Source organism: Nyctibius grandis, chromosome 13 (genome assembly GCF_013368605.1).
Source record: "Nyctibius grandis isolate bNycGra1 chromosome 13, bNycGra1.pri, whole genome shotgun sequence".
Classification (NCBI taxonomy): domain Eukaryota; kingdom Metazoa; phylum Chordata; class Aves; order Nyctibiiformes; family Nyctibiidae; genus Nyctibius; species Nyctibius grandis.
Window position 1 is genome coordinate 193,592 of NC_090670.1, and position 24,672 is coordinate 218,263.

General features: G+C 48.8%; 1 protein-coding gene across 2 annotated transcripts in view; it reads right to left on the reverse strand.

Annotated features, from left to right (window-relative positions):
* Positions 1-2,329: 2,329 nt before the first annotated feature.
* LOC137669698 (rho GTPase-activating protein 20-like) overlaps positions 2,330-24,672 on the reverse strand; it is a 28,185-nt gene continuing 5,842 nt past the window's right edge. For both annotated transcript variants that reach the window (XM_068411954.1, XM_068411953.1), the window contains 14 exons: positions 17,975-18,057; positions 15,701-15,871; positions 14,966-15,115; positions 13,391-13,432; positions 12,560-12,644; positions 11,594-11,671; positions 11,040-11,106; positions 9,294-9,482; positions 8,660-8,835; positions 7,965-8,126; positions 6,685-6,794; positions 5,563-5,752; positions 4,822-4,939; positions 2,330-4,239 (listed from right to left, as the gene is read on the reverse strand). In XM_068411954.1, coding sequence (XP_068268055.1) covers positions 2,501-4,239; positions 4,822-4,939; positions 5,563-5,752; positions 6,685-6,794; positions 7,965-8,126; positions 8,660-8,835; positions 9,294-9,482; positions 11,040-11,106; positions 11,594-11,671; positions 12,560-12,644; positions 13,391-13,432; positions 14,966-15,115; positions 15,701-15,871; positions 17,975-18,054 — 3,357 coding nt within the window. In that variant the 5' untranslated portion in view covers positions 18,055-18,057 and the 3' untranslated portion in view covers positions 2,330-2,500. The remainder of the gene's footprint in view (positions 4,240-4,821; positions 4,940-5,562; positions 5,753-6,684; positions 6,795-7,964; positions 8,127-8,659; positions 8,836-9,293; positions 9,483-11,039; positions 11,107-11,593; positions 11,672-12,559; positions 12,645-13,390; positions 13,433-14,965; positions 15,116-15,700; positions 15,872-17,974; positions 18,058-24,672) is intronic.

The following is a 24,672-nucleotide window of genomic DNA, read 5'->3' on the forward strand; positions in this document are numbered from 1 at the left end:
GCAACTGTTCAGGGAAATGCGCCCATATTAGGCAGCCTAAGATGAGAAAAGGAAAATGTGCGTTTTTGCCCTGCCTCTCCCCATGTTTCTATAAACTCTTCTCTTTCTAACTTGCTCGTAATTCTTTTAGGTGACGCAAATCACGAGCTCTTGCTCTGCATTTGGTCCAGGTCCCCTGTGTTTGAAGGAGGCCAGCCCAGCCCCTGAGCCAGTTTACAATCCATTAGTGTGTTTAGAATACAGAATCATCTCTCTTCCAAGTAGAGACAGACTTTTCTCATAATATTTAGTGCTGTTTCACCTCTGTGAAAAGACACACATAAGAGCAATGCCTGAGCTGATCTGCTGGCAGAGGGCTCCTCGTCAGCATGGCCAGGCTCGCGCGGGGGCACGCGTTTCACAGCACACTTTGGTGCTTTGCAAACATCCCCCCAAGCGCAGAAGAGAGGGAAGTCGGAGCGAGGGAACGAAAGGCGTCCACCGCACCACGATGACAAACAAACTTGTGTGTCTTTTATTGAAATAGTTACAACTGTAGCTCTGGAAAAAGACCGTGAATGCCTTGTCAGTGTTCACGTGTGAGGGAAATGACGGCGGGGTGGTTTGTGTTACGATTATATACACCTTTCATCATACAAGGGCCACCAAGGTGATCTGGGACAGAGAGGCCACATCTGAGAGTTAAGCACCCTGCATGTAACAAATCGAGCTCTATACACCTTGGGAAGTGGGCTCTGGCCTTCCCTCCCCTGCCCCAGCATTCGATGGGGTGAATTGGGAGTGCTGGGCCAGCTTCCAGGCACTGTCACAGGCACCTGACACCTACTAGACCATTTTCCAGAGATAGCTTCCCCCTCTGTGCGAGGACTGAGCCGTGGCACGGGTTGAGCAGCTCCAGGTATGGCTATTTGCAGCCACCCAGCAACTTGCAGGGGGCACTTATTCCACAAGGCCTCTCTCAGTCATTAGGATTCATGTATTTCTCTTGTCCTTCATCCATTCACTGTTAATTGGGTAAAAGGAGCGTCATTCTGAGAGAAACCACCTTAGAAAACTCTCACATAACTTTCAAATGAAACATCCTGAACCTTTTAACCTTTAACACTTTCCCCAACCTTTTCTTAACGCCTGTCAAACTAACATGGTGCTCTCGGCTTCTTTTAGGAGCTCAGCTGGCAGCATCACAACCCTCTAAGCAAGTCCCGTTACGGCTACGGCGCTTGTGAGCTTGGGGATGCTCCGAGTCCACTGCTGCATTTCTTTAGTGGTGCAGCACAAGCAGCCCGCTTACCGCATCCCTGCCTGGCACTTCTCCGAACTTAGCTCTGCTGGAGCACGCTGGGCCATGTGCTTTGCTGAGTGGGAACTCACTGCACCTCTGAGACAGCGTCAGTGCTGTTGAAACCTGGATAGTCTCAGCTTATGGACTGTCTGACAACTTTCTGGCCAGATGGGGCTTTGCTTCAGCAGCCACTCAGCAACATTCTTGACAACTTCCACAACTCCTTGACCTCATGCTAAAGCCAAATCCTGCTTAAGTCCCTCTCAGCGTGACTAGGAATTTGATTAGCTGCCCCATCCACACTGCTGCTGGAAAGGGCCTTCTGAAAGGTCACCATCACTTACAGAAATACAACATCACCTTTTAGTAGGACTAAAAGGACCAGCTGCTCCCAGAGGACACTGAAGAAGACCAATGTCCATGGCCCTGCCAAAGTGACAGTGCTAAAATCCTTTGTAGTAGCTGTGGCTCTGTCAAATGCTGGCTTTGGGGGAGGTATGGGAAGAGAGAAGCAATGCACAAGTAATAGGGGAAAAAAGCAATCTTGGGGTTAAAATGTAACATATGCCATCTGTCAGTGAAAGCTGGGCTGTGGGCTCCAGCTGGTGTTCCTGGAACCCAGCCTCAAACAGTAATGAACACAGGCTCTGAGCTGGAGCACTGGGGGAAAAAAGATGAGCAGAGAGAAGCAGCAGTGATTTCTGGGATGAGGGGAAGGGTCCTCCTGTGGATGAATGGTGGTGATGAACAGTGAATAATGAAGGATTCTGTGCAAGCATAAAGATTTTTAACTAATCCTGATGGAGCATTAGCTGTCCCAGTTCTCCAGCCACCCACACACATCAGCAGCTGACTGGAGAAGATAAAGCAGAGTTTCTTCTTTCCCACTTTAAAAAGAAACGGAGTCAGACCCTGTACAGGTCAGCTAATTCACGGACAGAATGCGGTGGCGCTCAGCTCACTAGACACCCAGCCAGTGAAGTCTCTTCTGTAGAAAAAGGGTGTAAAGTAAAAAACAAGAACCCCCCCCCCCCCCCCCGCCGGCTCCTGCCCCAGCCAAAATGAATGTTACACCCCAACATTACATACACATTAGTGTCACTTTACACTTACTGCCCCATGCAGCCTGCTAGATTCTTCACACCCTGTCATATCTTACAGAATATTTTCTGCTGCACATACACAAAAAAAATATTCAGTTCTCCCACATCCATCTCGCTAGACAAACGTCTCTTCTGCGAACGCCACTGTATCACGCTCCTCCGTGGCCACCCCTGCCAGGGGCTGGCCCCTGAGCCACTCCACCCTGCTCCGGAGGAGTTCATTCTCCACCGCTTCCGCATCAGCCGTGGGACAGGGCTTGGTTTCATCGTGCTTGAAATACTCCCTGACGGTGTTCCGGATGGAGGCGGGGAGGATGATGCGGATGGTGTGGCTGAACGTGCTGAAGCCCTTGCTCTGGGTTGGCGCCTGCGCCATTTCCACTGGCTTGCTCCCCAGCTCCTCAGGAGTGGGGGCACTTTGGGGGCTTTCTTTGGGCTCTGCCTGTGGGGACGGGATCGTTGGTTCGCGGTGGTGGCGCCTGGAGATGGACTGCAGGACAAGGGGGGTGTTCTGCCCATAGAAGACTGTCTGGGGGATATGGACTCTCACAGTCCGCAAGCTCTTGGACAGGCTTTGCTCACTGCTGCTGGGCGAGTCGCTGCTGCTGGTGTTTGCCATGGATCTCTCCTCTTCCTCTTCCACTGGAGACCCCCAAGAGCTTTCTTTATTTGGACCCACGTAAAAAGTTATCTTGGTGCGCTTCAGGCTTTCCTGGCTTGGAGGGCAATCATCAGCGCTTTTGATTTCTATGTTCTTCACTGCCTTCTCCCTGTGCTGTTGGTGGCAGAGCTGTGGGGGTTTCTCACTGGCTGGGCTGGCAGCTGGGAGCTCAGGGGTTTGTTCGAACTCTTTGGTATAATCCTGGCTCCTGAGCCCTGGGCCAGGGCCCTCTGCACAGCTCAGCTGTCTCTCCTCTTCTTCCCAGTCGATGTCAGTTACTGGGCTTTCTACAGCAGCTCCGCTGACAGACGGAAAACTTTTCCTCTCTCCAAAGCAATGACTGCTCTCTACAGCCTTGGGTTCATACTCATGGAAACTGTCCAGGTCACACGGATGTAAAGACCCAGGAGACGTGAAGGACTTGTGCCACTCTTTCCAGGAACTCTTGGCAATCTTGGGGGACACAGCATGAAGCCTGGTAGACGTGCCGAACATGAACGGCAGGGACGAGACATCTGTGGGACTAATGGCTGATGACTCTGAGCAGTAGGAGAAAGCACTGTCTAAGGAGCTGAGTGAGGAGGCAGACGGGGAGGTGGTGGTAGAGGATAGGCTAGAGAAGCTGGACCTGTTGGACAGGCTGGACTTCTGAAGGCTGAGCTGCTTCACCCTAGAGCTGGTCTGCGGCGACTGCCACAAGTTCTGCCTGGTCTTACTAACCCCAGGGCTTAGGCCTTCATCAATCAGCTTCTGGCTCTCCACATGCAGCTGCTTGAGCCTGTGGATGTAGTCTGTGTGGCTGTGCATGATGGTGGCATCGCAGCTGGACTGGCGGGCCACTGGCTCGTGGCTCTGAGCAGGAAGCTGGGAGCTGAGGCAGACGCTGGGCTCCGACGAGCACCGGTCCCTGGCCGGGCTGAGGGAGCGTATGGAGCCAATGGAGCAGAAGGAGCCCTCCTCCTCCAGGAGGTCATAGCTGTCTGCACTGGCGTTCTCCTGGGCTTTGCTTTGGTAGCAGGCTGTGATCTCACTGAACAAGTCCCAGTCTTCCTGATCCTCACCGAGTAACAAGCTGCTGGATGGTTCAAAAAAGGCATCTGTTTCAGGTACCCGGGGGTGCTTTGGTCCTTCTGGGTCACAAGCAGAAAATTCCAGCTCATCAGAGGAATCATCATGCTGAGCCAAGCCTATGCCTGGGGCAGAGAACACAAATTAATTTGTTGCCTATGTCCCCTAACCCCATACAGTACCTTACAACCAAGGCAGGGAAATATTATCAAGTCCATGCAAAAGCAAAGATGATCCATGATTTTCACAGGGACCAGATCAGGACTGGGAATGGTATAAAGAACTCTGGCTTGATGACCTGAGCTTTCACCACTGGCCTGTATTCATAGGACAGTTAAGAGAGACAACTCGATCTCTTTCCACTCAACCATTTGGTTTAGCTTTACAGAGCCAATCTGGGAGGAAAGACTGCTGGGACGTGGCGTTGCTACGGCTACACTAAATTCTAGGGATGGCTGGAACAGGTTGAACGGCAGCCACAGAGAAAGGCCACCACGCTCAGGGACACATTCGAAGTGGTGCACCTCAGCCCTCTGCTTTCCCTCGCTTCCTGCCTGTGCCTGGCAGGCAAAGGGAAATTAAAACCAACCGTGTTTCAATGCTTTTCCTTGGAAGAGACATGAAGGGAAAATAAACTCTTCTGCATGAGGAGTTTACCTATCAACAGATTTGAAACATTTCTGGAGGATACAGTACCACCAACTTACCCAGAGATTCATCTGAGTTTTTGGACTTCTTTTTGTCTGGTCTTTGAAACAGGGAGGCAATGTCACCTCCAAAAATCTCTCCTGAATTTTCAATCAGGAACTGCACTAACAAGGCCACCTGGCAAAGAAACAATTTTACAGAGACATTTCATGAAAATACAGCCAGTATATAAAGCAAGTCAAATCAGTCCAGAATGTTCCCATTCCTGTCACAAAGACGTAATTTCCTACAGAACCTTTTGCTCAAGAAGCTGTTAAGAACATGGCAATGCATCTGTATTAACTACACCTGGGGCAAGAATATGAGCTACATGAGCTGGTACAGTGAGCCAGGTACAGCACATTCTGTGATCTTCCTTACTATTGGTAACACCTCATAAGCTACGAGCAAGCATTCCTCCCCTCTGATGCACTGTCATGTTCATTGCTTACTCTGTCTCTGCAAGGTGGCTTTAGACCCAGCTGAAGTGGCAGAGTCTACCTTCAGCTGCTCCATCTTTCTTGTGCTTGCTTGGCCATACAGGAAGTTCATCTGATAGAGCAACCACAGCTTCCCTTTCCACCCTGGATAAACTGAGCGGCCAAATTCCCCTACCAGCGCAGACATAGCTGCACAGGGGGAAGGATGAAGCCCAGATGCCACTCAGCCAGCACTGCCTTCCTCTAGTCTACAAAATACAGTGACCACAAAAAGCAGGAAAAGGAGATGACAAGCATGAGGGCAAACCCATGAAAGGTTACCTTCTTTGTAGACCTGCTCTCCTCTTCCGGCCCAGTGGGGCTTGGTAGCCACAGCATATTGGGTGCTATGCAGAGCGCCAGGTTAAAGGCGTTCATCTGATTCACGCCCGAATTCTGCTCAATGTGATGGAGCACTCCAAAGAGGTGTCTGAGTAAGATGAGGTTGGCCTCTGGGAGCTGGTTGACTAGACTGTTCAGGGAACAAAGGAAAACAGTGCTGGTCATAAAAAATCTGCTCTTCAAATACCAGAAGTTGCTTCCCAAAGCTTTTGCCCCACTCTGTGCTTTTGCAACCAGTTTCAGACATTCACATTTGATAATAAAGTAAGACTGTGTCACTCCCCTCCACCAACTCATGCGAGAGCCACAGCTTTACATCCCTATTCCCTGCCCGCTCTGGTCACAGAGTCTGAGGAACCAAGGGACTGGTTGACATCCAGAACACGTGGCAGAGGTCCATAATGCCTTAACACAACACTGACTGCCCAAAGGAGATGCGTACAGCTCAGGGCAGCAGCACATGAGGCAATGCCATTGCCTGTGTCCCATGCTGGAGAGACAATGGAGGAAGGAGGCCCAGGCCCACGGCTGAGGTTCAAAAACTGAGCTGAGCCACGGACAAGGTTTGCTGTACTGCGTATCCCATGTGATGCTCATAGATTATTCTTGCTCAGGGCAGCAGTTTCAAGGCAGTAAAGCCATTTTCAAGGGCCCAGTCACCATCTTGGCAGGGCTATTTCTTCTAACTGCCAATACAATGATCAGCTTCATTTTGTGCACATAAGAAAAGAGTTACCACTGTTAAGGATCTAATTCCACTAACATTTGATGTACTCCTGGTGGCTGAATTATCGTGCTTTTTCAGTTTGCTTGTTCTGGTAATTTGATCTGGTCACCACAAAAGAATTCTCTAATGACTTTTTTGGGGGTCAGAAATGTTAACAATGTTCATAAGAGACCATTGAAAGGAAAACGTTCTGACCACTGACACGGGCAATCAGCAGCAGCTCTGCTGTGGCCTGGAGCAGTGCCAGGCGTCTCCCAGAAGCTGAAGTCTGCGCTCAGGGCTGTGTGCTTCCCCCTCTCCCACCAAAAGAAGCTTTTACAAAGGCTTTTACAAACCTTTTGATAGCTTCAATCTTATGTGCCCGATTTTCCGTGTCCACAGCTTCCATCCACAGTCCGTGCATGTCTGAGGATAGAACACTGTCAGGTATATTTCGGAGAAAATCCTGAATTAAATATATATATGTAGAGCAGTCTGGTCAGTTTTGAATTCCTTGTTGTGGTTTCGCGATGCATATAGTCATTGTTTATTCATATTAAGCACAAGATAAAACAAGACATGACAGAAATACATTTCTCCTCCCCTCCCACTTCCACCAAGCTGTCCTCCTCAGGCCGAACAGCCAGCCCTCGCGCCCTGCCCCTTCTCCAGAGCAGGGCTGAGCTCTGCTGCAGCGGGCAAAGCACTCACACCTAAGGCTGTGCACCGTTCTGTCTGAAGCACTCGTCAGCTATGAGGATTGCTGGGTTTTCTTCCAGGGGGGACTATTTAACAGCTTATATGTCTTGCATTGGAAAGTGCCTGGTTATCCTCCCAGTCAACAGCTTTTTGTATTAGGCCAACAAGAGCAAGAGGCAGGGATATTTTTTGATATTTCAGGTGCCTGAATTATTCTGACCAGATTTAACTGCCAGTGCAAAAGATGACAACTTTTTCTTACTAAAAGTTGGGTCTTGCTGCAAACTTAATCCCCCACCCACCACAACCTCTCTGCTTGGAGCTGGCAGCTGTTTTCCCTCTTGCTTGCTGGCTGGTTAGAGGGTGAAGGCTTAGGGTCTAGATCGTACAGGCCAGCTCCTTTGAGCATGGCCTCTCTGTTTGGGGAGATGCAGAGCGGTTGCACTTAAATGGCACGAGTCCTCCCCTATCCCCCTGCAGTCTCTTCTGTGAGTCCAGAAAGGACAAAGAGCATCTGTGCTGCTGCCACCAGAGAGCTTCATGCCTACGTCACTGCAGCATCTCAACTGCTGAGTTCAGACTCTGGCATGTTATTTGGCACTGTGAGATGATAACTTCTGCATCAATACCATGGTTACCCTGGACGCAGACATTACTGTATCACCTGCTGGAGGCTGTTTTGTACAGGGAGGTGCAAAATGAAACACTGGCCTGAGGGCCACTGCCCATATCTGCATGTGAAAACAAGCGCCACTGCGTCAGGCAGACGATGCCTCTGTGCACATTGATGGATCAAGCCATAAGGTGAGAATGTGCCTTGCTGGAAAATACTTTGTGTTCCCTCCCAAATCTTCCCTATCCATAAAGACTCGTGTTGCTTCCTTAAAGAAGGAAGGTATCATTAGCCCAGACAGGTGGGTAACGTGGCCAAACATACCGTGATGACAGCTGCAGCCACAAAGACTGACTCTCCATCCACCTGGACATCATCTCCAGAGTTCAGCTTCTCTTTCAGCTCCTTGCAAGTCTTGGCATTGGCAGAACGTCTGAAAATGCCCCTAGTAGAGGGACCTTCGTGGTACAGCAGGAGCAGCATGTCCTAAGAGAAAGCCCAGTTGTACTTAAGAGCCTAACACTTTACCCTGTCGTTTGTGTATATTATATCTCACATATTATAATGTAATTAGCGTAAGGCCTAGTCAGTACTGGGAAAAGGACAGACATACAAGAGATTTATCACGATTTAACCAGGGGCAAGAGCCTGCTGGCTAAGTTGCAGGTACAGTTCATGCGGGTATGCTTATCCTGTGGCAAGTACGAGTCCAGTGGGCTCTTGTAGCGAATGAGGTCTAGGCTATGTCGTGTGGCATAGCCCACTGACATTGCCCCTTGTCAGTTTGTGATGACCTGGTTGGAGATGCCCGTTGAAACAGGATGGCCATCTGTGCATGAAATGATATGGGTTACACAGGAGAGGGATGCTCTCACCCTTGTTACTGAGCTAGATCTGAATCACAGGCAAATGATGGTCTTCTTCCCCACACAATCCTCATAAATACCACAAGTGCCTTTAGATTCTGGGCTAAACACATTGAGTTTATGTCAGGACGAACAGTCCAGGCTGCTCCCTACCATGATTGGCTTGGGAAGGATCCCATCAGGACAGACAGAGGACAGAGACAGGCCGAAGAGCTTCCGCGGGGTGGTAGGCGACTGCGAAGGAGGGCTGCCCGTGGGGGTGCTGGTGCTGCGGCGCAGGGCCCAGTCAATCAAAGACTTCTTCCTCTTGGTGTGTTTCTGCAGTGACTCTGAAAGAAAACACAGACCTTCGTTACACACCCGTCTGTCCTTCCTGCTGGCCAGCGAGCGATCCGCAGCAGAGGCAGAGTGCCCAGCAAAGCAAGGACTTTCTACCATCGTGTGTTTAATCACTACACTGTTAATGGGGATGGTACAGATAACATACAGCAGTGAAACCACTTGTTTATCTCTCACCCACCAGCAAAACAGCCAACCACTGTTCTTCAGGGAACCTTGCTGTCTGTGCATTGTAAGAATGGCTTGCAACTGACAGCTAACCAAGGCCTGAAAGCTAATTCTGAACATCTGCATGGACAAATGTAGTCCTTCTGCAATCTCTTCGTCTTTGCGTACACCCAGGTATGAGAGCAACTCTGGGATATGTGTATGATGCTGGGAAGAGTGTGGCACCGCCATGGAAAGCAGCAAAGCCTCTGCCTGTTCAGCGCACTCCTGCAGCCCCTACCTCTCCTCAGCTGCACTGGAGCGTGGAGCCTGGGTTTCAGGACAAACTGACACTGTTTTTCCTTCGGGAGCTGATCAAGGAAGGAAGCCTCTGTCCCATCAGCCAGGAGGGTGTTATTGTTGGTTCCTTGTTGCTGGTCAGCAGAGTCCCGGAGACAGTTCAATGCGATGCTGAAAGGATACTCGTGCCCTGTTGAGCAGAGAGTTGTGTGAAGAGCAAGCAAAGACACAGAGCTACGTGAAAACAGCTCCAGATCTGGGCAGGAGGAAGCAGCCACGCTGCAGCTGGGCCCCTAAGCAACGCTGCTCAAAACCTCCACCTGTGGACTGAGAGGCCAGGGCACATCTATGCATACACATGATCATTGCTTTACAAGTCAGTTCATCCAGCTAAACCTGGCCGGCCACTCTTCACTAGCAGCTCTCCAGAACATTATGCAACAGAGCACTATTAACTGGGCTTAAGCCTGTATTAACAGGGTTATGGGCCCCACGGCACCAACAAAATACTGTAAGCACTGCTCTGCGTAGGAGTTAGCTTACCACGACAGTCTAGTATGTATTGGACGAATACAAAAAGTGAGCACATGCCACGACGACTTGGAAACCCACAAATAAACATGTGCAGCCTGAAGAGCCCCAGAATAATAGTCTTACGACGACAACATGTTCTTTGGAGTAAGATCTCTTTAATAAACCAACATGCATAAACTCCCTCGGAGAGCCTGGGGATGTATTTATTGGGTTATCACTGAAAACACAACGCAGAGCTAATGCAGAGAGTACTCGTTCGGCATAACTGAGCCGTATGCTATAGGGCAAACCAGCCTGAGCAACGGCTGCACCATCGATACACCTGACAGAGAGGCAACCAGCAGTTTAAATGCTTCCAGCAGCTTCGGTTTAGATGCTGGGTAAATCAGCGTATTTCCTTGCTTCCTCTCTGGCAGATTGTACATTTAATCTTATATTTTTTGCTGTCTTGTTTTTGCCAACAATCCAAATAAAAACTATTATTGTTGTTATTATTATTATAATTGGCAAATTCCAGCTTTGGTGATCTCCACGATGAATGCTTAGCACTTAACAGACAAAATTCAGTGGTTTATTTTAAAATGTTTCTTATATTTCTGAAATCGTCTCCTACAGATCTCCAGCACTCTCCTCTATTGTGACTGTCCTCAAATCCCTCTACATACACACCTACTTTCCCTCAAGCCTCAGGAGTTTCTAAACACAAATTGTTAAAAAGGCAAGTTTCTACCTGCAAGAAGCCTGCAAGGCTGAGCAGGAGAGGATGACCAGCCTCCAAGCACGTAGCCCTGCAAGCTCATACTAGCAGCCATGGGGATGGGATTAGGCTTTGAGGCACGTCCTACCCTTCCACCACATCTGCTGCATAGAAAGAACTTCTTAGGCCAGCCTAAAAATCTCCCATTTCTTTGGAGCACCTGCTGAAAAGTGTCAGGGGCTCCCATCCAGAAATGCACAGATTTGCTTGGAAAAGCGAGGTAAGTGTGAAGATCTTCAAAGATGTCACCATGTGTTGATTAAATGTGGATCTTGACACCATAAAAGCCAAGTGACATCTCACATCAGCTTGATGTCACATCTCACATCAGCAACAGCCCCCCTACCATTGCTTTTTTAAGTGAAGAGTGCAAGGTTTGAGATGTTTCTCTGCCACACACACTGCTATCTTTTATCCTGTGGTAGTAGCATTGAGGGGAAATGGTAGAGCTCTTACCAATGAGAGGGTAAGCAGGGTCATCTTTTCCTGAGATCACCCAGAGGTGGTGTTCACTTGTCCTGCCCTGGCAGTTAAGGAACAGAGAAGAGAAAACTATCAGGTGAAGGGGGACGGGGTGAGGGTCCACAACATTGCAAAGCTACCTGTTAAACACTGCAATGGGCAAGGTTGGACCACTGCAAAGGGCAAGGCTCATCTGATAACATCACTGATTTGTTCAGTATTTCATGGCTATATTAATAATCCTTTAACAAACTTGGCTCAGTCCTAATGCTGGATAGCAAGCATTGAAGTCCTCTGAGATTGAAAAGACTTCATTACACAAGGTTTGAAGGTTTTACATTTTTTAATGTAGGCATGTCAGCATGTCTGTGTTTCTAATCCTTGACACCCACGCAAATAGATTGCTTCATCTTGTAGTCCAGAGAGTATTTATGTCTTACTGGCTAGCTACAGCAAATCTAGACTTCTCCACATCTGCACTGTCATGTAAACCAGATGTTGCCAGCCTCCTTAGCGAAGATCTGGCAGACTATGCAACAGCCACTTACAGGAAGTCCAAGCTGTAGAAGTGTCTTCTGCATCACACTCTCTGCAGTTTCCACATTGGACACATTGACTAAGGTAGTCTAGAAAGGAAAACAGAGAAAATATAGGAAGCTTATAAGAGGGCGTGAAGTTTGGTTGCAGTTTCCTGTAGCTTGAAAATATGGGGAAAATGTCACTCATCTGTCTATTGACTGTCTTTAGTAAATGTTCGTGGTTAGGAGAGTTGTACCAATTTGAACTACTCTTGAATCATTGTTAAGGGTGATGGCTATACACTGTGAAAACTGTTCTCCGCTACTTCTTCTGTCATGGGTTTATTATACCATCCAAAGATTTCGTCCAGTAGAAACACAGGAAGCGGGTGGTTGTGCAGATGCCGTATTTGATCACATCAGTATTTGACTGACAGTGGTGCCACTGTTGCTGAACATGGCACAACGCTAATAAACCACGAGTGTCTGGGGTTGCCCTCTGAGGGAAGAGTCCCCAGGAGGCAAATGTGACCCACCAGGCTTGGCATGAAGCCTAGAAATGAATGCCACTAATATGAAGAGACTGGGACACATTCCAGTAAATTAATTCAGGAGAACACACCAGTGACTCCTTCATGATCAATATCCTCAACTTACTGCACTGAAAATAGGAATGACTGGGCACTCAACCACCAGTTATTAAGTGAAGCAGAAGGAAAAGAGAAAAGAAGCCAGAGGCCAAGAATAATCTTAAGAATTAGCTGCTCTTTGGTAAGGGTCTGGCTACCTCCTGATTTCCCAAACCAAAACTCTCTGAGTGGGCTTCCTGTGGGAAGGATGGAGCTGCCCAGATGCACACCCTGTAAAACCTTTCCAGGCAGGACTCAAATTTTAAACAGGGATAGCAGCAGCAGCATGACAGCCCTGCCTTCCCACCCCACCCCACAGACCTCCGTGTAGCGTTGGTCTGATGAGAAGGTTCTCAGCGTTACTTACGGAAGAACAGTTGTCAGCATCCAGCACAAAGATCTGAAGGTTTAGATTCTTCACATATTCATTCTGTTTTACCTCATTGATATGCCTGAAAGTCAAAGAAAAGGGGAGGGAATATAATTTCCCAACCAAACTTAAGAAGGACCCTAAGATCCAGATCCAAGAGACCTGCTCCTTGGCACTATAATAAATACAGATTAATTACGACAGTAACAATAACATGCAACGTTCATAGTGTAGTCACATGCTCTTACTGGCTTCTTTATCCTTCTTGAGGCCCCAGACTAGCACAACCCCACATGGCAGTACTTTAATGCAGACAGAAGTGTCTGGCATAACACCTTCCAGCATCCTTAGGGTCATTACTGTTCTCCACAAATCAAGAGACCTCTTCCTCTCTCTGTTCCTATATAAACACTTCTGCCTGGATGTTAGTGGAAGCAACGTATGAAAACATAACATGAAAAAGAAAGAGCTGTAGCGTCTAGATGCCACGAAATACAAACTTTAGTTCGAATCAAAAAACATCCGAAGAATCAGTAACACTTGTGACATTTCCATAGTGATTAGCAAAGTCAGCCTCCAGCTCCAAAGGAAAAAAGGTGCTCCAACGATGTTATCTTCTAGTGGATTTCATCTCTTCTGCACTGTTAACACCAATTCTGCTTTCACCCAGGGGCTTCTACATTCAGGTTTCAAAGGTGGATTTTTCAAACAGTAGCTAGACACTTAATGTGCTGAAAACCAGAGGGCACTGTGACACCCAGCATGACAAACACCTCTGAGGACTGCAGAGGAACCACCCAGGATGAGGATGAAAGGAGGGTCACTCACCACAGTAATGCTGACAGCCACCGTTCCTTCACGTCAGCTGAGCTGAAGATAGAAAGGGAGGCAGATCATCAAACAAGTGCTGAGTGGGTAACAGCCTTTGGAAACTCTACTCAGTTTCATTTATATATAGCTGTAAGCCAAAGTTCCTTCCTGCAAAGCCCTGGAACAAAAGCACAGTCCTTTCCTGCTTCTGTCCTATTTTAACAAATAACAAAAATATTATTAACAAAAAAATCCCAGCAACAAACGGGACTATGTTTCCTGCCCAGGCTGGCGAGTGTTCAGATAAGGGACAAACACCTTTCTGTGATGCTGGAGCTAACTCATCTTGTGGGCCCTTATTATTTTTGCAGTGACCTTTAATTGCTATTTTCTTTCTCCTATTATTTCCTTCCCAAGGTCTGCTGTTCCTAGAAGCTTCTGCTGCCAACACGGGTTACCCAGATCTCAGTGATGTGAAGGAAATGGAACTGCTGTTGAGTTTGGACTAAGACACGAACTGCAGCTTTCATGTCAGCATGAATCCTAATCAGGAATGCATCCCCCGGCAGAGACCACCCTGACCCTCGGCAATCATGAGACAGCCTGTACGAAACCATGGCGTGGTTCCCACTCCTTTTTCCACCAAGGCAGCAGCCCCACAGAAGGAAAAGCATGAGGCCAGATCAGCCCTTCCCAGCTGTGCCAGCAGAACCCCTGAGGACTGGGCGACCCTTGAAGGCTGCTGAAAAGACAGTATGAAGCAGATGCCTGAGCTCCCTGTGGATATACCAGCTCCAGATTCGATTTAGCCAGGCCAGACTGAGCTCCAGGTAATAAAAAGCCTTATTAGCTCAGACACAACATTCGGATGGCCTTTGAGATGGCATTTGGACGTGAATGGGCTGCTCTCTAGGCTGCTCCACGCTCCCCCGCATTTCTGTTTTTGGGGTTCGCAAGGGCTAAGCAAGCTCTGGACTGTGCTGCTTGTGCAGTCCCACCCTGAAGAACCTTTCCATTTTATAGTCTGTTGCTGTGGGCTTGGGACACTCTGGCAGACGACTGCAGAAGGAATGTTTGCCCAGGAGCTGCCCATGCCACTCTAGGGCTGGATAAAGGGTTTAATCCTGGCACAAGGCCACCTGGCATTTTCCATTGACATAGCTAACCTGTCCTTTATAATAAAAAATTCTCAAACTAGGGCTAATGGCCTACAGAAACGGCCGCTGGCAGGTGCTGAAACAACATGCTTGTAGGTTATATGATGGCACAAGGGGGTTTCCTGTGGCAGATTTGGTTGTGATGGTCCAGGATGCTCTGCAGCAGGGTTAGTCCTTGCTATAACAACACTTGCAAGGGCTGGTCCTCTAAAAGGCTCTCAGGGACCAACGTGCAGCTACCTTTCTAAGATGACTGTCTCCCAACATCTAAGTTTTTACCACACTGCCTAACGTGAGTGGAAATCCTCTACTCAATGGGGAGAAGGGTTGTAGCAGAGTTCAGGGCCCTGTAGCCTCAGTCATTGTTTCACTTGACACATGGGAGACTTGGGCAGCTGCCAGGCTGCAGAGGGAGGTCTGGTGTCTGATGGGATACCTGAAGGTGACAACATAGTTGGTGGTAGGCCAGCCGATGACAAACGAATTCTCAGGGTCCATCTTTTTCTCTGTCACTTCACTGAGACAGGTGCCAGTCCATACTTCACTCAGATGCACCTGCTTTTTCAGCTTCAGGCTGGAGGAGGATCTGAAATTCAAATGATGTATTTTTTAGGCTGGATCCTAACATCTAGACCTCCAGAGCCTGGTCATGCCACCTTCCAGTCATGCAGATGTAGTGAAAGCAACAAGTCCCCCCCAGAACAAAATGTCTGGGCATGTAGAGGCTCTACAAGAAAGTTTTGCAAGTGGGTTTTGGGGTTGGTGGCTGCATAGGGCAGTGTGATTCACTAGAGCCACCTGCAGACAGATGATGATTTAGGCTAATTACTGTCTATGCTAATAACTGAAGTCACCTAAGCTCTTAATTTATGTGTGGCAGAAGTAGTCAGACCAGGAGTCAGTTTTTGTCCCTACTGCCCCTGCCCTCATCCTATTTCTTCAAGAAGCCACATAAGGGAAAGGGCAAAACCACTGGACAACCTTTTCCTCCAGGAAGACGGAGTGAAACATTAATATCAAGAAGAGTATCTGGCAGTGGAAGGGGGAGATGCCACATTTTAGATCCACATTTGTAAAGAAGAGTTGTTTTGATGCCTGCTCCACAAATAGCCCAGGGCCCAGCTTCAACAGCATGCACCGGGGAGGAGGAGTGAGTGTGAATTCCTCTTACTTGGACTTGGCGATGACCAGCACATCACTGAACAGGATCAAATGTCTTTCCTGGGTCTGCAGGCCCACGGTCAGCTGTACTCGCTCGTCCAGGACGAAGGTGGAGCCTGGGCTGCTGAACACCCCGCTTGGCAGCCCATTGTCTGCATGCGAAGGGGAAAGGGGAGTTTCCCTGGAGGAGGAAGAAAAATCATAAGACCTTGTCAGAAGCTTTTCTCACGAGGGTTCGTGATTGGACACAGGCGACTGTTTTGGAACAGCCTGATAGCCCCGTGCTTCTCCCAGCACTGTTCCTGGTGCTCTCAATTATGAACCGCGTTTGCCGGCCTGTGCCCAATTAACTCTACCAGCCTCAGACAGACGGAAAACTGCCTAAATGCCCACACCAAATCTGGGGAGGTTAAGCTGCTGAAATATTAATTTTCGAGTCATTTCTCACTCAGGTAAAGCACTTATTTCCTGCACACGTGTGTGAGCTATGCCTTGACAAGAACACGGAGAACCCGTGGCTCGTGGCACTGCCCAGCCCGGCGCGGGGAGGGACTGCCATGTCTGCCGTGTCTTCCATCCGTACCGAACTGCTCGGCAGTGCAGGGGCTGCGGCGCACAGAGAATGAACTGCATGTTCTCATCTAGTCCCAGCCATCCGACTCTGGCTGGCCTGGCCGCACTCCAGCACCTTGTTTCTACCAGGACTGATACAGATGCTGTCCGCTTCCAAAATAAACCCCGATGGTTTTTGCGTGTTGACTGCAGTCAACAAGCCATCGTCGGGGTCGAACCAGATCCTTCCTCTATGCTCTGCGCAGCTGGAAGAGCTCCGCCAAGCTCTCATCTCCCCACTTGCCTCTCAGCACCCTCCCAGAGCACCTTCTCGGCGCTGCTCCTGGCTCTGGGCGTCACTGCTGGCAGCTCCACAGGGCCCACAGTCATTTCTCTCTCCTCCTCACCACTCCACAGCCACCAACAAGTGAATTCTTGGCTTATGCTTCTGTTGACTCTACAAGTGAGAAGCTAAATCACCTTTAAACTTGATATTAAAAGCTTTCTGTGTGCGTCAATTGAGCAGTGGGAGCCACACCATCTCACAGTCTCAGCAGTGGATTTCCTAAACCTGGACGAGTTTCACAGCTTTGTAAACACAACAGTAGGATAGCAAAAAAATCCCACCAATACCCCGGTGGCCTAAGCAAAGATGGCATTGTACCAGCTCCCTCCATAGCGATCCATCACGAGAAACATTTAAAGCTTCCCTCCCTCATGAGGATATTCTCCAGCCAAATAAAGTCAAGAATTTGTTTCTCCTCTTTATTTTTTTTTAGCACAATTTAGAAGGGGGTGGGGGGAATGACAAAGAAGCCACATAACTTGGGCAGAAGACAACCGAATGAAAATCAGTCCTGCCCTTTAGTTTAAATGATCCTACGAGACTGACCCCAAACACTTGTTTCAGAAAAGCAGCATGCACTATGCATCAGTTACCTATGGTGTGATATAAAAGGGGTACTCTTGTGATATAAAAGGGGTATTCTTCAGGAGGGCTGGTCCGGATCAAAATGTCAGTCAGTTCAGCTTTATTATCTCTTTCTTACAAAGAAAAAAGAAATCAAACTAAACAAATCCCTCAGGAAATGTTATTTATAAGATTGTTATCAGAGCAAGGCAGAAAGGAACGTGGCATCCCCTTATCTGTGCCCAGTAGTTACACAGTGCTGCAGGAGGAAGAGGGGATGGCGTCGAAGAGAGCTCCGCTCCTACTGAAGGACCAAGGAGCTCGGCCCATGGCTGGTGCTTGGCATCTCAGCAGAAGATTTGCGTGTCGGGCATGTTTGTGCCTGACTCCATCATCTGCTGACCCTCCTGGTGCTTTACACCTGCAGGTCGACCTGAGCTGGCTGCCAGACCCCCACCCAGCCACTCTCTCACTCCCTCCCAACAGCACAGGGGGAGAAAATAAGATGGAAAAAAAGAGGAATTCATGTACTACTGCCCATCGGTGGGCAGACGTCCAGCCTCTGCCTGGGAAGCAGGGCCTCGGCACGCCCAGCGGTTCCTTGGGAAGACAAACACCAGAACGTGAACGTTCCCCCTTCCTCCTCCTTTCCCTCAGCTTTTACTGCTGAGCACAACGCCATTCCAGCAAAAAAGACACTCTTCCATATCTGTCCACACACAAATTGGCTTCGGCACCACTAAATGGATTTGAAAACCAGTTTGATTTCAGTCTGTACAGGCAGAAAGGTGGAAAAAGGAGTCAGAAAGGTATTTCCTCTACCTGGAGTGGTACTTTGACTTGCCGAGAGCTTTGGTAATGGCAGAGGGAGTAGATCGTCTTCTTTGGACTATGGGCTTCATCTTCTGCAAGACAAAAAGACACTCCAGTTAGCCTGGCCACCTTGGAAGGAGATCTGCTCATTGCACTCTACAAGCTCTCTTTTAATCCAGTTAACACTCATGAAACCTCAGCACGGAGAGCCATGATCTGTGCTTTCAGACACCTCCCTCCCCTGCCTTATCATTAAAACACTTGTCAACTCTCACATTTATGTGGGACACTTAAAGCTTTCCTAACTTGAAATGCTTCCAGTTTTCACAGCCAAAATTCAAAGCAGTGACATAAAATTAAGCAGAGAAAAACCCCACAGGCTGAAGGTCAGGAAAAACTTCCTAACACTTGTGCCATGGAATAGTTTGTTAAGGAAAGGTGTAGAAATCCGATTTAACACTGGACTGGACAAAGCTACGAACAGCATATAATACTGTAGGGAGCCATAGTTTATGGGCTGAAGGAATGGACGAGGTCACTTAGTAGATTTTTCTCTGTCTTCACTTCCCACAATTTACAGATTCAGCAAAAGGACTGTTATTAGATCCCTCTCCAGGCAGTGTAACCTCAAGACACTTGTATCTTTTTTAACAGCCACCAAGTCTTGTACAAGACAGAAACGAGGTGACTGTAGTGGTGAGACTTGTGAGTTAGACGTGAGAGCCATCCAAGTCAACACATACTCACGAAGGTCATAGGTCTCCATTCATTGCTAAATGAATTTTGTGCTGGAGAAAGATGACAGATTTTCAGCCTGGGAAAGAAATCCTTACATCAACGGCTCTTGCTTGGTAAGCGTGGGAATATCTGTCCCACGGCTCATTTCTCCTTTCAGCATTCTACAGGCAACAGCTTCCTACAGCCCAGGCTGATCCTTGGCTGATCGGGTCCGGCAGAGCTCTCCCAAGCACAGACGACCTCATGAAAAGAGCGTATGATCATGTAACTCAAAGTTGGTGTGGGATTGCAAGTGCAATTTAATAAAGTAGTTTCCTAATGTATGAATAATCAGCTTTGCAACATCAGTAGTGCTCTCTAAGCAGATTTTTTGTGTACGTGTATATACCTAGGCAGTGACAGATGGATGGCAACTTCTCTCACACTCCCTGATACGACCTTGCCAAGCAAAGATCTGACTTCGGAAGTTTCACAGAGAGAGCTAAATAAAAATAACATCAGCTCAAAAATGTTTGTTTTTAAAAAAAAAAGAGTCCCTACTAAAACGGAACATCTGGCTTTCAGAGGTGCCTTAATAGGATAAAATGTTCCTACAAAACATGGTACAGCAAAGCATCGGTCATGCAGTATCTCAGGGCAGGCAGAAAGGAGGGGTGTGGTGGCCTGGTGGAAACCCCGTCAGGCTGTCAGCTGCAAAGGGCACGTGGACAAGTACAGCAGGCACGCGGGGCCATCGGAAGAAACACCACGAGGCCTCTGTCTCACGCAGGAGCTCTCCGGAGTGGCCACAGCCCCCCGTGCCCCACGGCTGCGCCTGAGCGGGGCTGGCAGCGCTCGGAGGGGCGGCTGGTGGCCACAGCGTGGGGCTCGCCGGGCGCCAGCAGTGTCATGCGGCCTCTCCTCGAGAGCATGGCCCGCGGAGGAAGGGGCCTTCGCCGCGCCTCTCCCCGCGAGCATGGCCTGCAGAGGAAGGGGCCTTCGCTGTGCCTCTCCCCGCGAGCATGGCCTGCGGAGGAAGGGGCCTTCGCCGCGCCTCTCCCCGAGAGCATCACCCATGGAGGAAGGGGCCTTCGCTGTGCCTCTCCCCACAAGCATGGCCTGCGGAGGAAGGGTCCTTCACCGCGCCCCTCTGTTAGAGCCGGGAAACGCTTTGCTCTGCTCACACCAGCCGGGCACGGGGGCCAAGGGGACACGGTGTAATCTCTGTACCGTTTCGGTGCCATGGAAACGGAGACTCGTTTACCCAACATACTCTGAGAGTGCTCGAGCACTTGCAGCACTCCAGGCCGTGTTTGTGCATTACTCATCCCCGAGCTGCCAATTTTAGCTGTATTTCTTGGCACTGGGGCGGTCGTGAGGCTAATGCCCCTCATTCCAGACCCATGTATGGCCTGCGCTATCGGCTCTGCTGGCCCGCATGAGTGGGATTTCTTCCCCCCGCTGACCTCTGCGCTTGAATGTTATTCTTCAGATAGTTAAGGTGGGACGGAGCTGAAAAATGATGACACCTGCTTGGTGCAGGGTGGGTTTTCCTTCTGTCAACAGCTGGTCAAAGCTTGCAATGTCTGTGGCAATGCTGCTATTTGGTTTAGTTCACATCCAGAAATGAAAACAAAATTTTTTTAATAGTGCAATTTTTCTGCAAAACGTAAATTGAAATATTTGTTTCAGAAACATTGATAAACTGTGCCTTCAAAACCACCACATGCTTTCTTTGACCCCAGCATCTGTCACTCCTTTATGTGGAACATTTGGCTGTCAGTGTCACTCTCCCCACGCCACACAAACAGTCCACTTTCTAGCTGTGAAGATGGTGAAAGGGCATCATACAATCTTTAAAAAGAAAAAAATTATAAATGTGGACTCTGAATCAATTCCACGCTGACATTCAGATCGCTTAGGGAGGCTTATGCTGCTAAAGGCACAGTCAGAGAGAGTGAAACACGGGCCACAATCTCTTTGGTTATTTGGAGCATCACAGATTGTTCAGAGCCAATTACACCAATATTATGATCTCGTGAAACACCTTCTCCCTCTGAATACTCTCATCGCAGTATCGGTACGTTGTGTCAGCAGATAGCTGATCACTGCTATTCATCAACTGAACCCAGGAAAGGCACATTTTTCAGTGGTTTACTGAAAAAGTTACTGTATAAATGTAGCCCATGGTTATCCAGCTCTCAGGCAACATTCAAAAAAATACTTAAGAATCCAGTTAAGAGCACAGAAACCATTAACTGATCGTTTGGGCTTGGATCCATCCTTGTGAAAACAACTGCTGCTGCTCTTCCACCCAATAATGAGTTTATGTTCGCGGCGGCATTCCTACAGCAGTACCACAATGAGAACTGAGACGCTTCTGCCTCCCGCTCCGTTATGTCTCCCGTTCATGCGGGCGCAGGATGCTCTTACAAAGTGCCTGTACAAGACTGCAGCCGCATTGCTAGTCAGAGAACCCAAACAGAGACAAGGAAAGAGAAGGGGAAATTGCTCCCTGCATAGAAGGAAATCAGGCGTTAGGTTACATGGACAGAAAACAACTGGGCTTGCCATTTTATGCTGATTTGCACTTAAAATGGGTTCCGGGAAAAGCGCACTTGCACGGCTGCCGTCCCCTTCTCCCCTTGTTCCCAGACTTCATCTGACACTTGAGGAACTGCACAAACTTGATTGTGACCCCAGGAGCAGTTTTAGCAGGGGCTCCAGAAGCTGTTGCCTTGCAGCCATTCCCTCTCGCCCCCAAACAGGGAAACCCATTGCAGGTCCCTCGGTGTCACCTCGCCCGGAGGCAGCCCGAGCCGCACGCCTGCCCTGCACCTCGTCCAGGTGTGCTGGCCACCCTGCCAGCCTCATCTGGGGTGATGCTGGCTCGAAAAGCTACGCTCCTTCCTACACCATGCCACCAGCTCCTTGGAAGACGACTTGTTTTCTTCTCAGCCTTGATTCCCTGCCCAGCTTGCCACCCAGAATAAGATAAAAACCTCTCCAGTTCTCCTCCAAGTGTCCCTTAAAAGGTGTTTGGAGTTCTAGGACCAAGATAAACACCTGGGCTGTGACTGGGTTCCCATGCTAGTTTCCCCGCCTTCGCCAGCTCCCAGCCAGGGGAAGATGCTGTATGTAGCAGAGATCTGTTGTCGCAACGGTGATCGTGATTAGGCATCGTTAACCAGCCTCCTTCCAGCTCGCTGCCAGGCAGGCCGGCCAGCATGACCTGATGGGCAACGCTGTTCCGATCCACCCAGCCCCATTTTTCCATATTGCTGCATGTTAGGTAAGGACACCGAGTCTGTCTGTTTATATCTGGATAGTTCACACCACTTCGCCTTGCGTAGGGTGAAAATCCAGTGCTCAGAAGAGAGGAAAAAAGGGCAGCTGTTTTTACAAGCTCTTTGGGGTGAATTTTGCCAGCACAGGCATATGGTAAAGCATTAACATTTCCTTGCAAATGCCAGGGAGAATCTTTAACTCTCCTGCCACCACTTTAACCTTTTGAATTCCTTAAGATCCATAATTAGCCTAATTATTCAGGGGAGGAAGTGTAAAATAATGTTGGGTGGCCACAGCCCAGTATTTTATTTGTGGATGCGAGTCCCTTCAGAAGGACAGGGCAGGGTTTGATGTGAACTCAGAGCTAAGAGACTTGGGTGTAAATATTTATCTGAGCCGTTTGACACAAGTTCGTCTTCCCGTGTTGTATCACTAATTGTTTCCCTCTCCCTTACTGCTAAAACGCGGCTCCAACCAAACTCAAACATTTCTTAAAATACGCAGAGCCTGATGGCAGTAAATCAGCTTGCAAGGACACGCTTTGAAACGTTTCCTTTTCCTTCCAAGAAATGGAGCCCTGCTGATTTATTTTAAAACGTCCCATATAAGGGGGATGGGGAGAAGCACTTCTCGGCTGCCAAAGGCCGAGCGGGTTTTCCACCCGAGGTGGCTGGGGATTAGTTTGACTCACACTAATCTGTTCCACGCCACGTTTTTTCCCTGCTCTCATGGATTGCTTGTGCCTGCAGGACCTGCCTTCCTCGGAGTCTGGAACAACCCCGAGAGCGGACGGCAGCGAGAGGACGTCCCGCAGAGCGCGGAGGGGACTGCGGTCTGGTGGAGCACCAGGGGCTGCCCGACTGAGGCGGGTCTTTCTGAACAGCTGCTGTAATGGTCCGTGTTCCTAAATGACACTGGGCTGGACCCCGAATCAGGACACCGGGAATTTGCCAAGGCTTGGGTCTGTGCTTCTGGCTGCTGAACGCAGCCGTGCCTGCGCGGCACCGTCCTCCACCACGAGCATCCATGCCCGGGGATGAGCACGAGGGACTGGTCCCGTGGCACAGCACTGCCCAGGGTCCTAAAACAACGCGAGACTCTCGACTGTCACTCAGACAGCAAGACAGGTACCTAAAAAGGGGCCCAAAAGCTTTAAGCAGGAAGACAAGGCCACAGCTCCGTCCATGAGCTGTGCCCCTATGAACAGCTGGAGCTCTGTGCTGCCTCAGAGAGGTGAAAAACCATGAATACAAGAATAAAAAAGAAAAGTATCCTGCTATTTCCAAGCCTCAGCCCACTGATACAGTGTTGGTGGACAGAATCTGTGAAAATTATGGGCAACTGCTGCTGAGAACATCCACAGGTGGTCTTTTCTCTGCAAACCTGAGGGTTCAGCAGGAGGGGGGGTGACTATGCATTCTGGGACAACAACAAAAAAAGCACTGCAAGAAAAACGCTTCCTGCTGGTGAGGATGACTATCAGCCATCACCCTGAACAGGATCAGGCTCCGCACTTGTGAAGGGTGCACTCGGACAAAGCCTTTTTTGTATTGATATAAATTTGAAAAACTTTGAGTAACGCAAAGTCTCTTCTCTGTAGCCAGCACGGCACAGCAAATTGCTGATTGATGAAAACTGAAGAGATCAATAAATAGTGGTGTTGATTTAGAAATCCTTCTGTATTCGCGCTGCTGGCCTGGAGAGAAACTAACAGCTGCCAGTGGAAGCACTTGCCCCTTCTAGCACTAGCAAAGGAGGCCAAAAGCAGTGGGAAAAGTAAAACCTCATTTTGTAAAATTCCTTCACCTTTTCTTGGAAGTTCTGGGGCTTTGGTTGCAATTCTGATGTCCAGGGCTGAGCAAATTTGAAACATTTGCTGACAATGGGTTAGACCAAACAGCTGCTGCCTGTTGGGATTTTCCTGCAATGCTTATTCCTGTGGTGAAAACCCGCTGCAACAGATTCTCCCTATATGTTTTGATGGAACTTTATAGCAGGACTCTTTCCTCATCGCTTTCCTTCCTTTGAACCAATGCTGAAAGCTACCCCAGGAACCTCTCACGAGGAATTCTTGCCTCTATAGCTCTACAGAAAACCTCTACTTAGCTCTACACACATATACGGTCTCTCAAGCTGCGGCATGCTCTGATTATGAGCATGGCATCAAACAGTTATGGGGTGACTACTGATAAGGCTCATGGGAAATCAGTGGGGGCACACTTTTATAAAGCCCTTTAAACCATTTAACTCAGGCTGGCACTTCGAGGTAAAAATTTCTGTAAAGTTGGATGTATATATAACATTGGAAGGGAACTTGCTGGGTTTCATAGCATAAAAACTCATCACTGAGGCCAAAGTAAATTAGGAATCATGCTCGTTCTTTAAAAATGCAAATAAATAGTTCACTGAAAAGGATAAACCTGCAGAGCAGCCAAACCTGAGGAACAGAAGAATGTAACACATTCCTTCCTGTCTTTAAAATAACTCCCTTCTCTTCTCCTCTCTTGGTTCAAAACTCCTCCTCCTGATGTATTAAAAACTAAAATCTCACCGACAGCTGGGTCTGCACAGCCACAGTTCCTTCAGCCTTCCCCAAGCAGGGCCTCTGAGCTGGAGGATGCTGGTCCAGCCCCTGCTAGGGCCCACGTTAACGTGACACGCACAGGACCCGCACTCGGTGTGCGATATGGGAAGATGTGAAC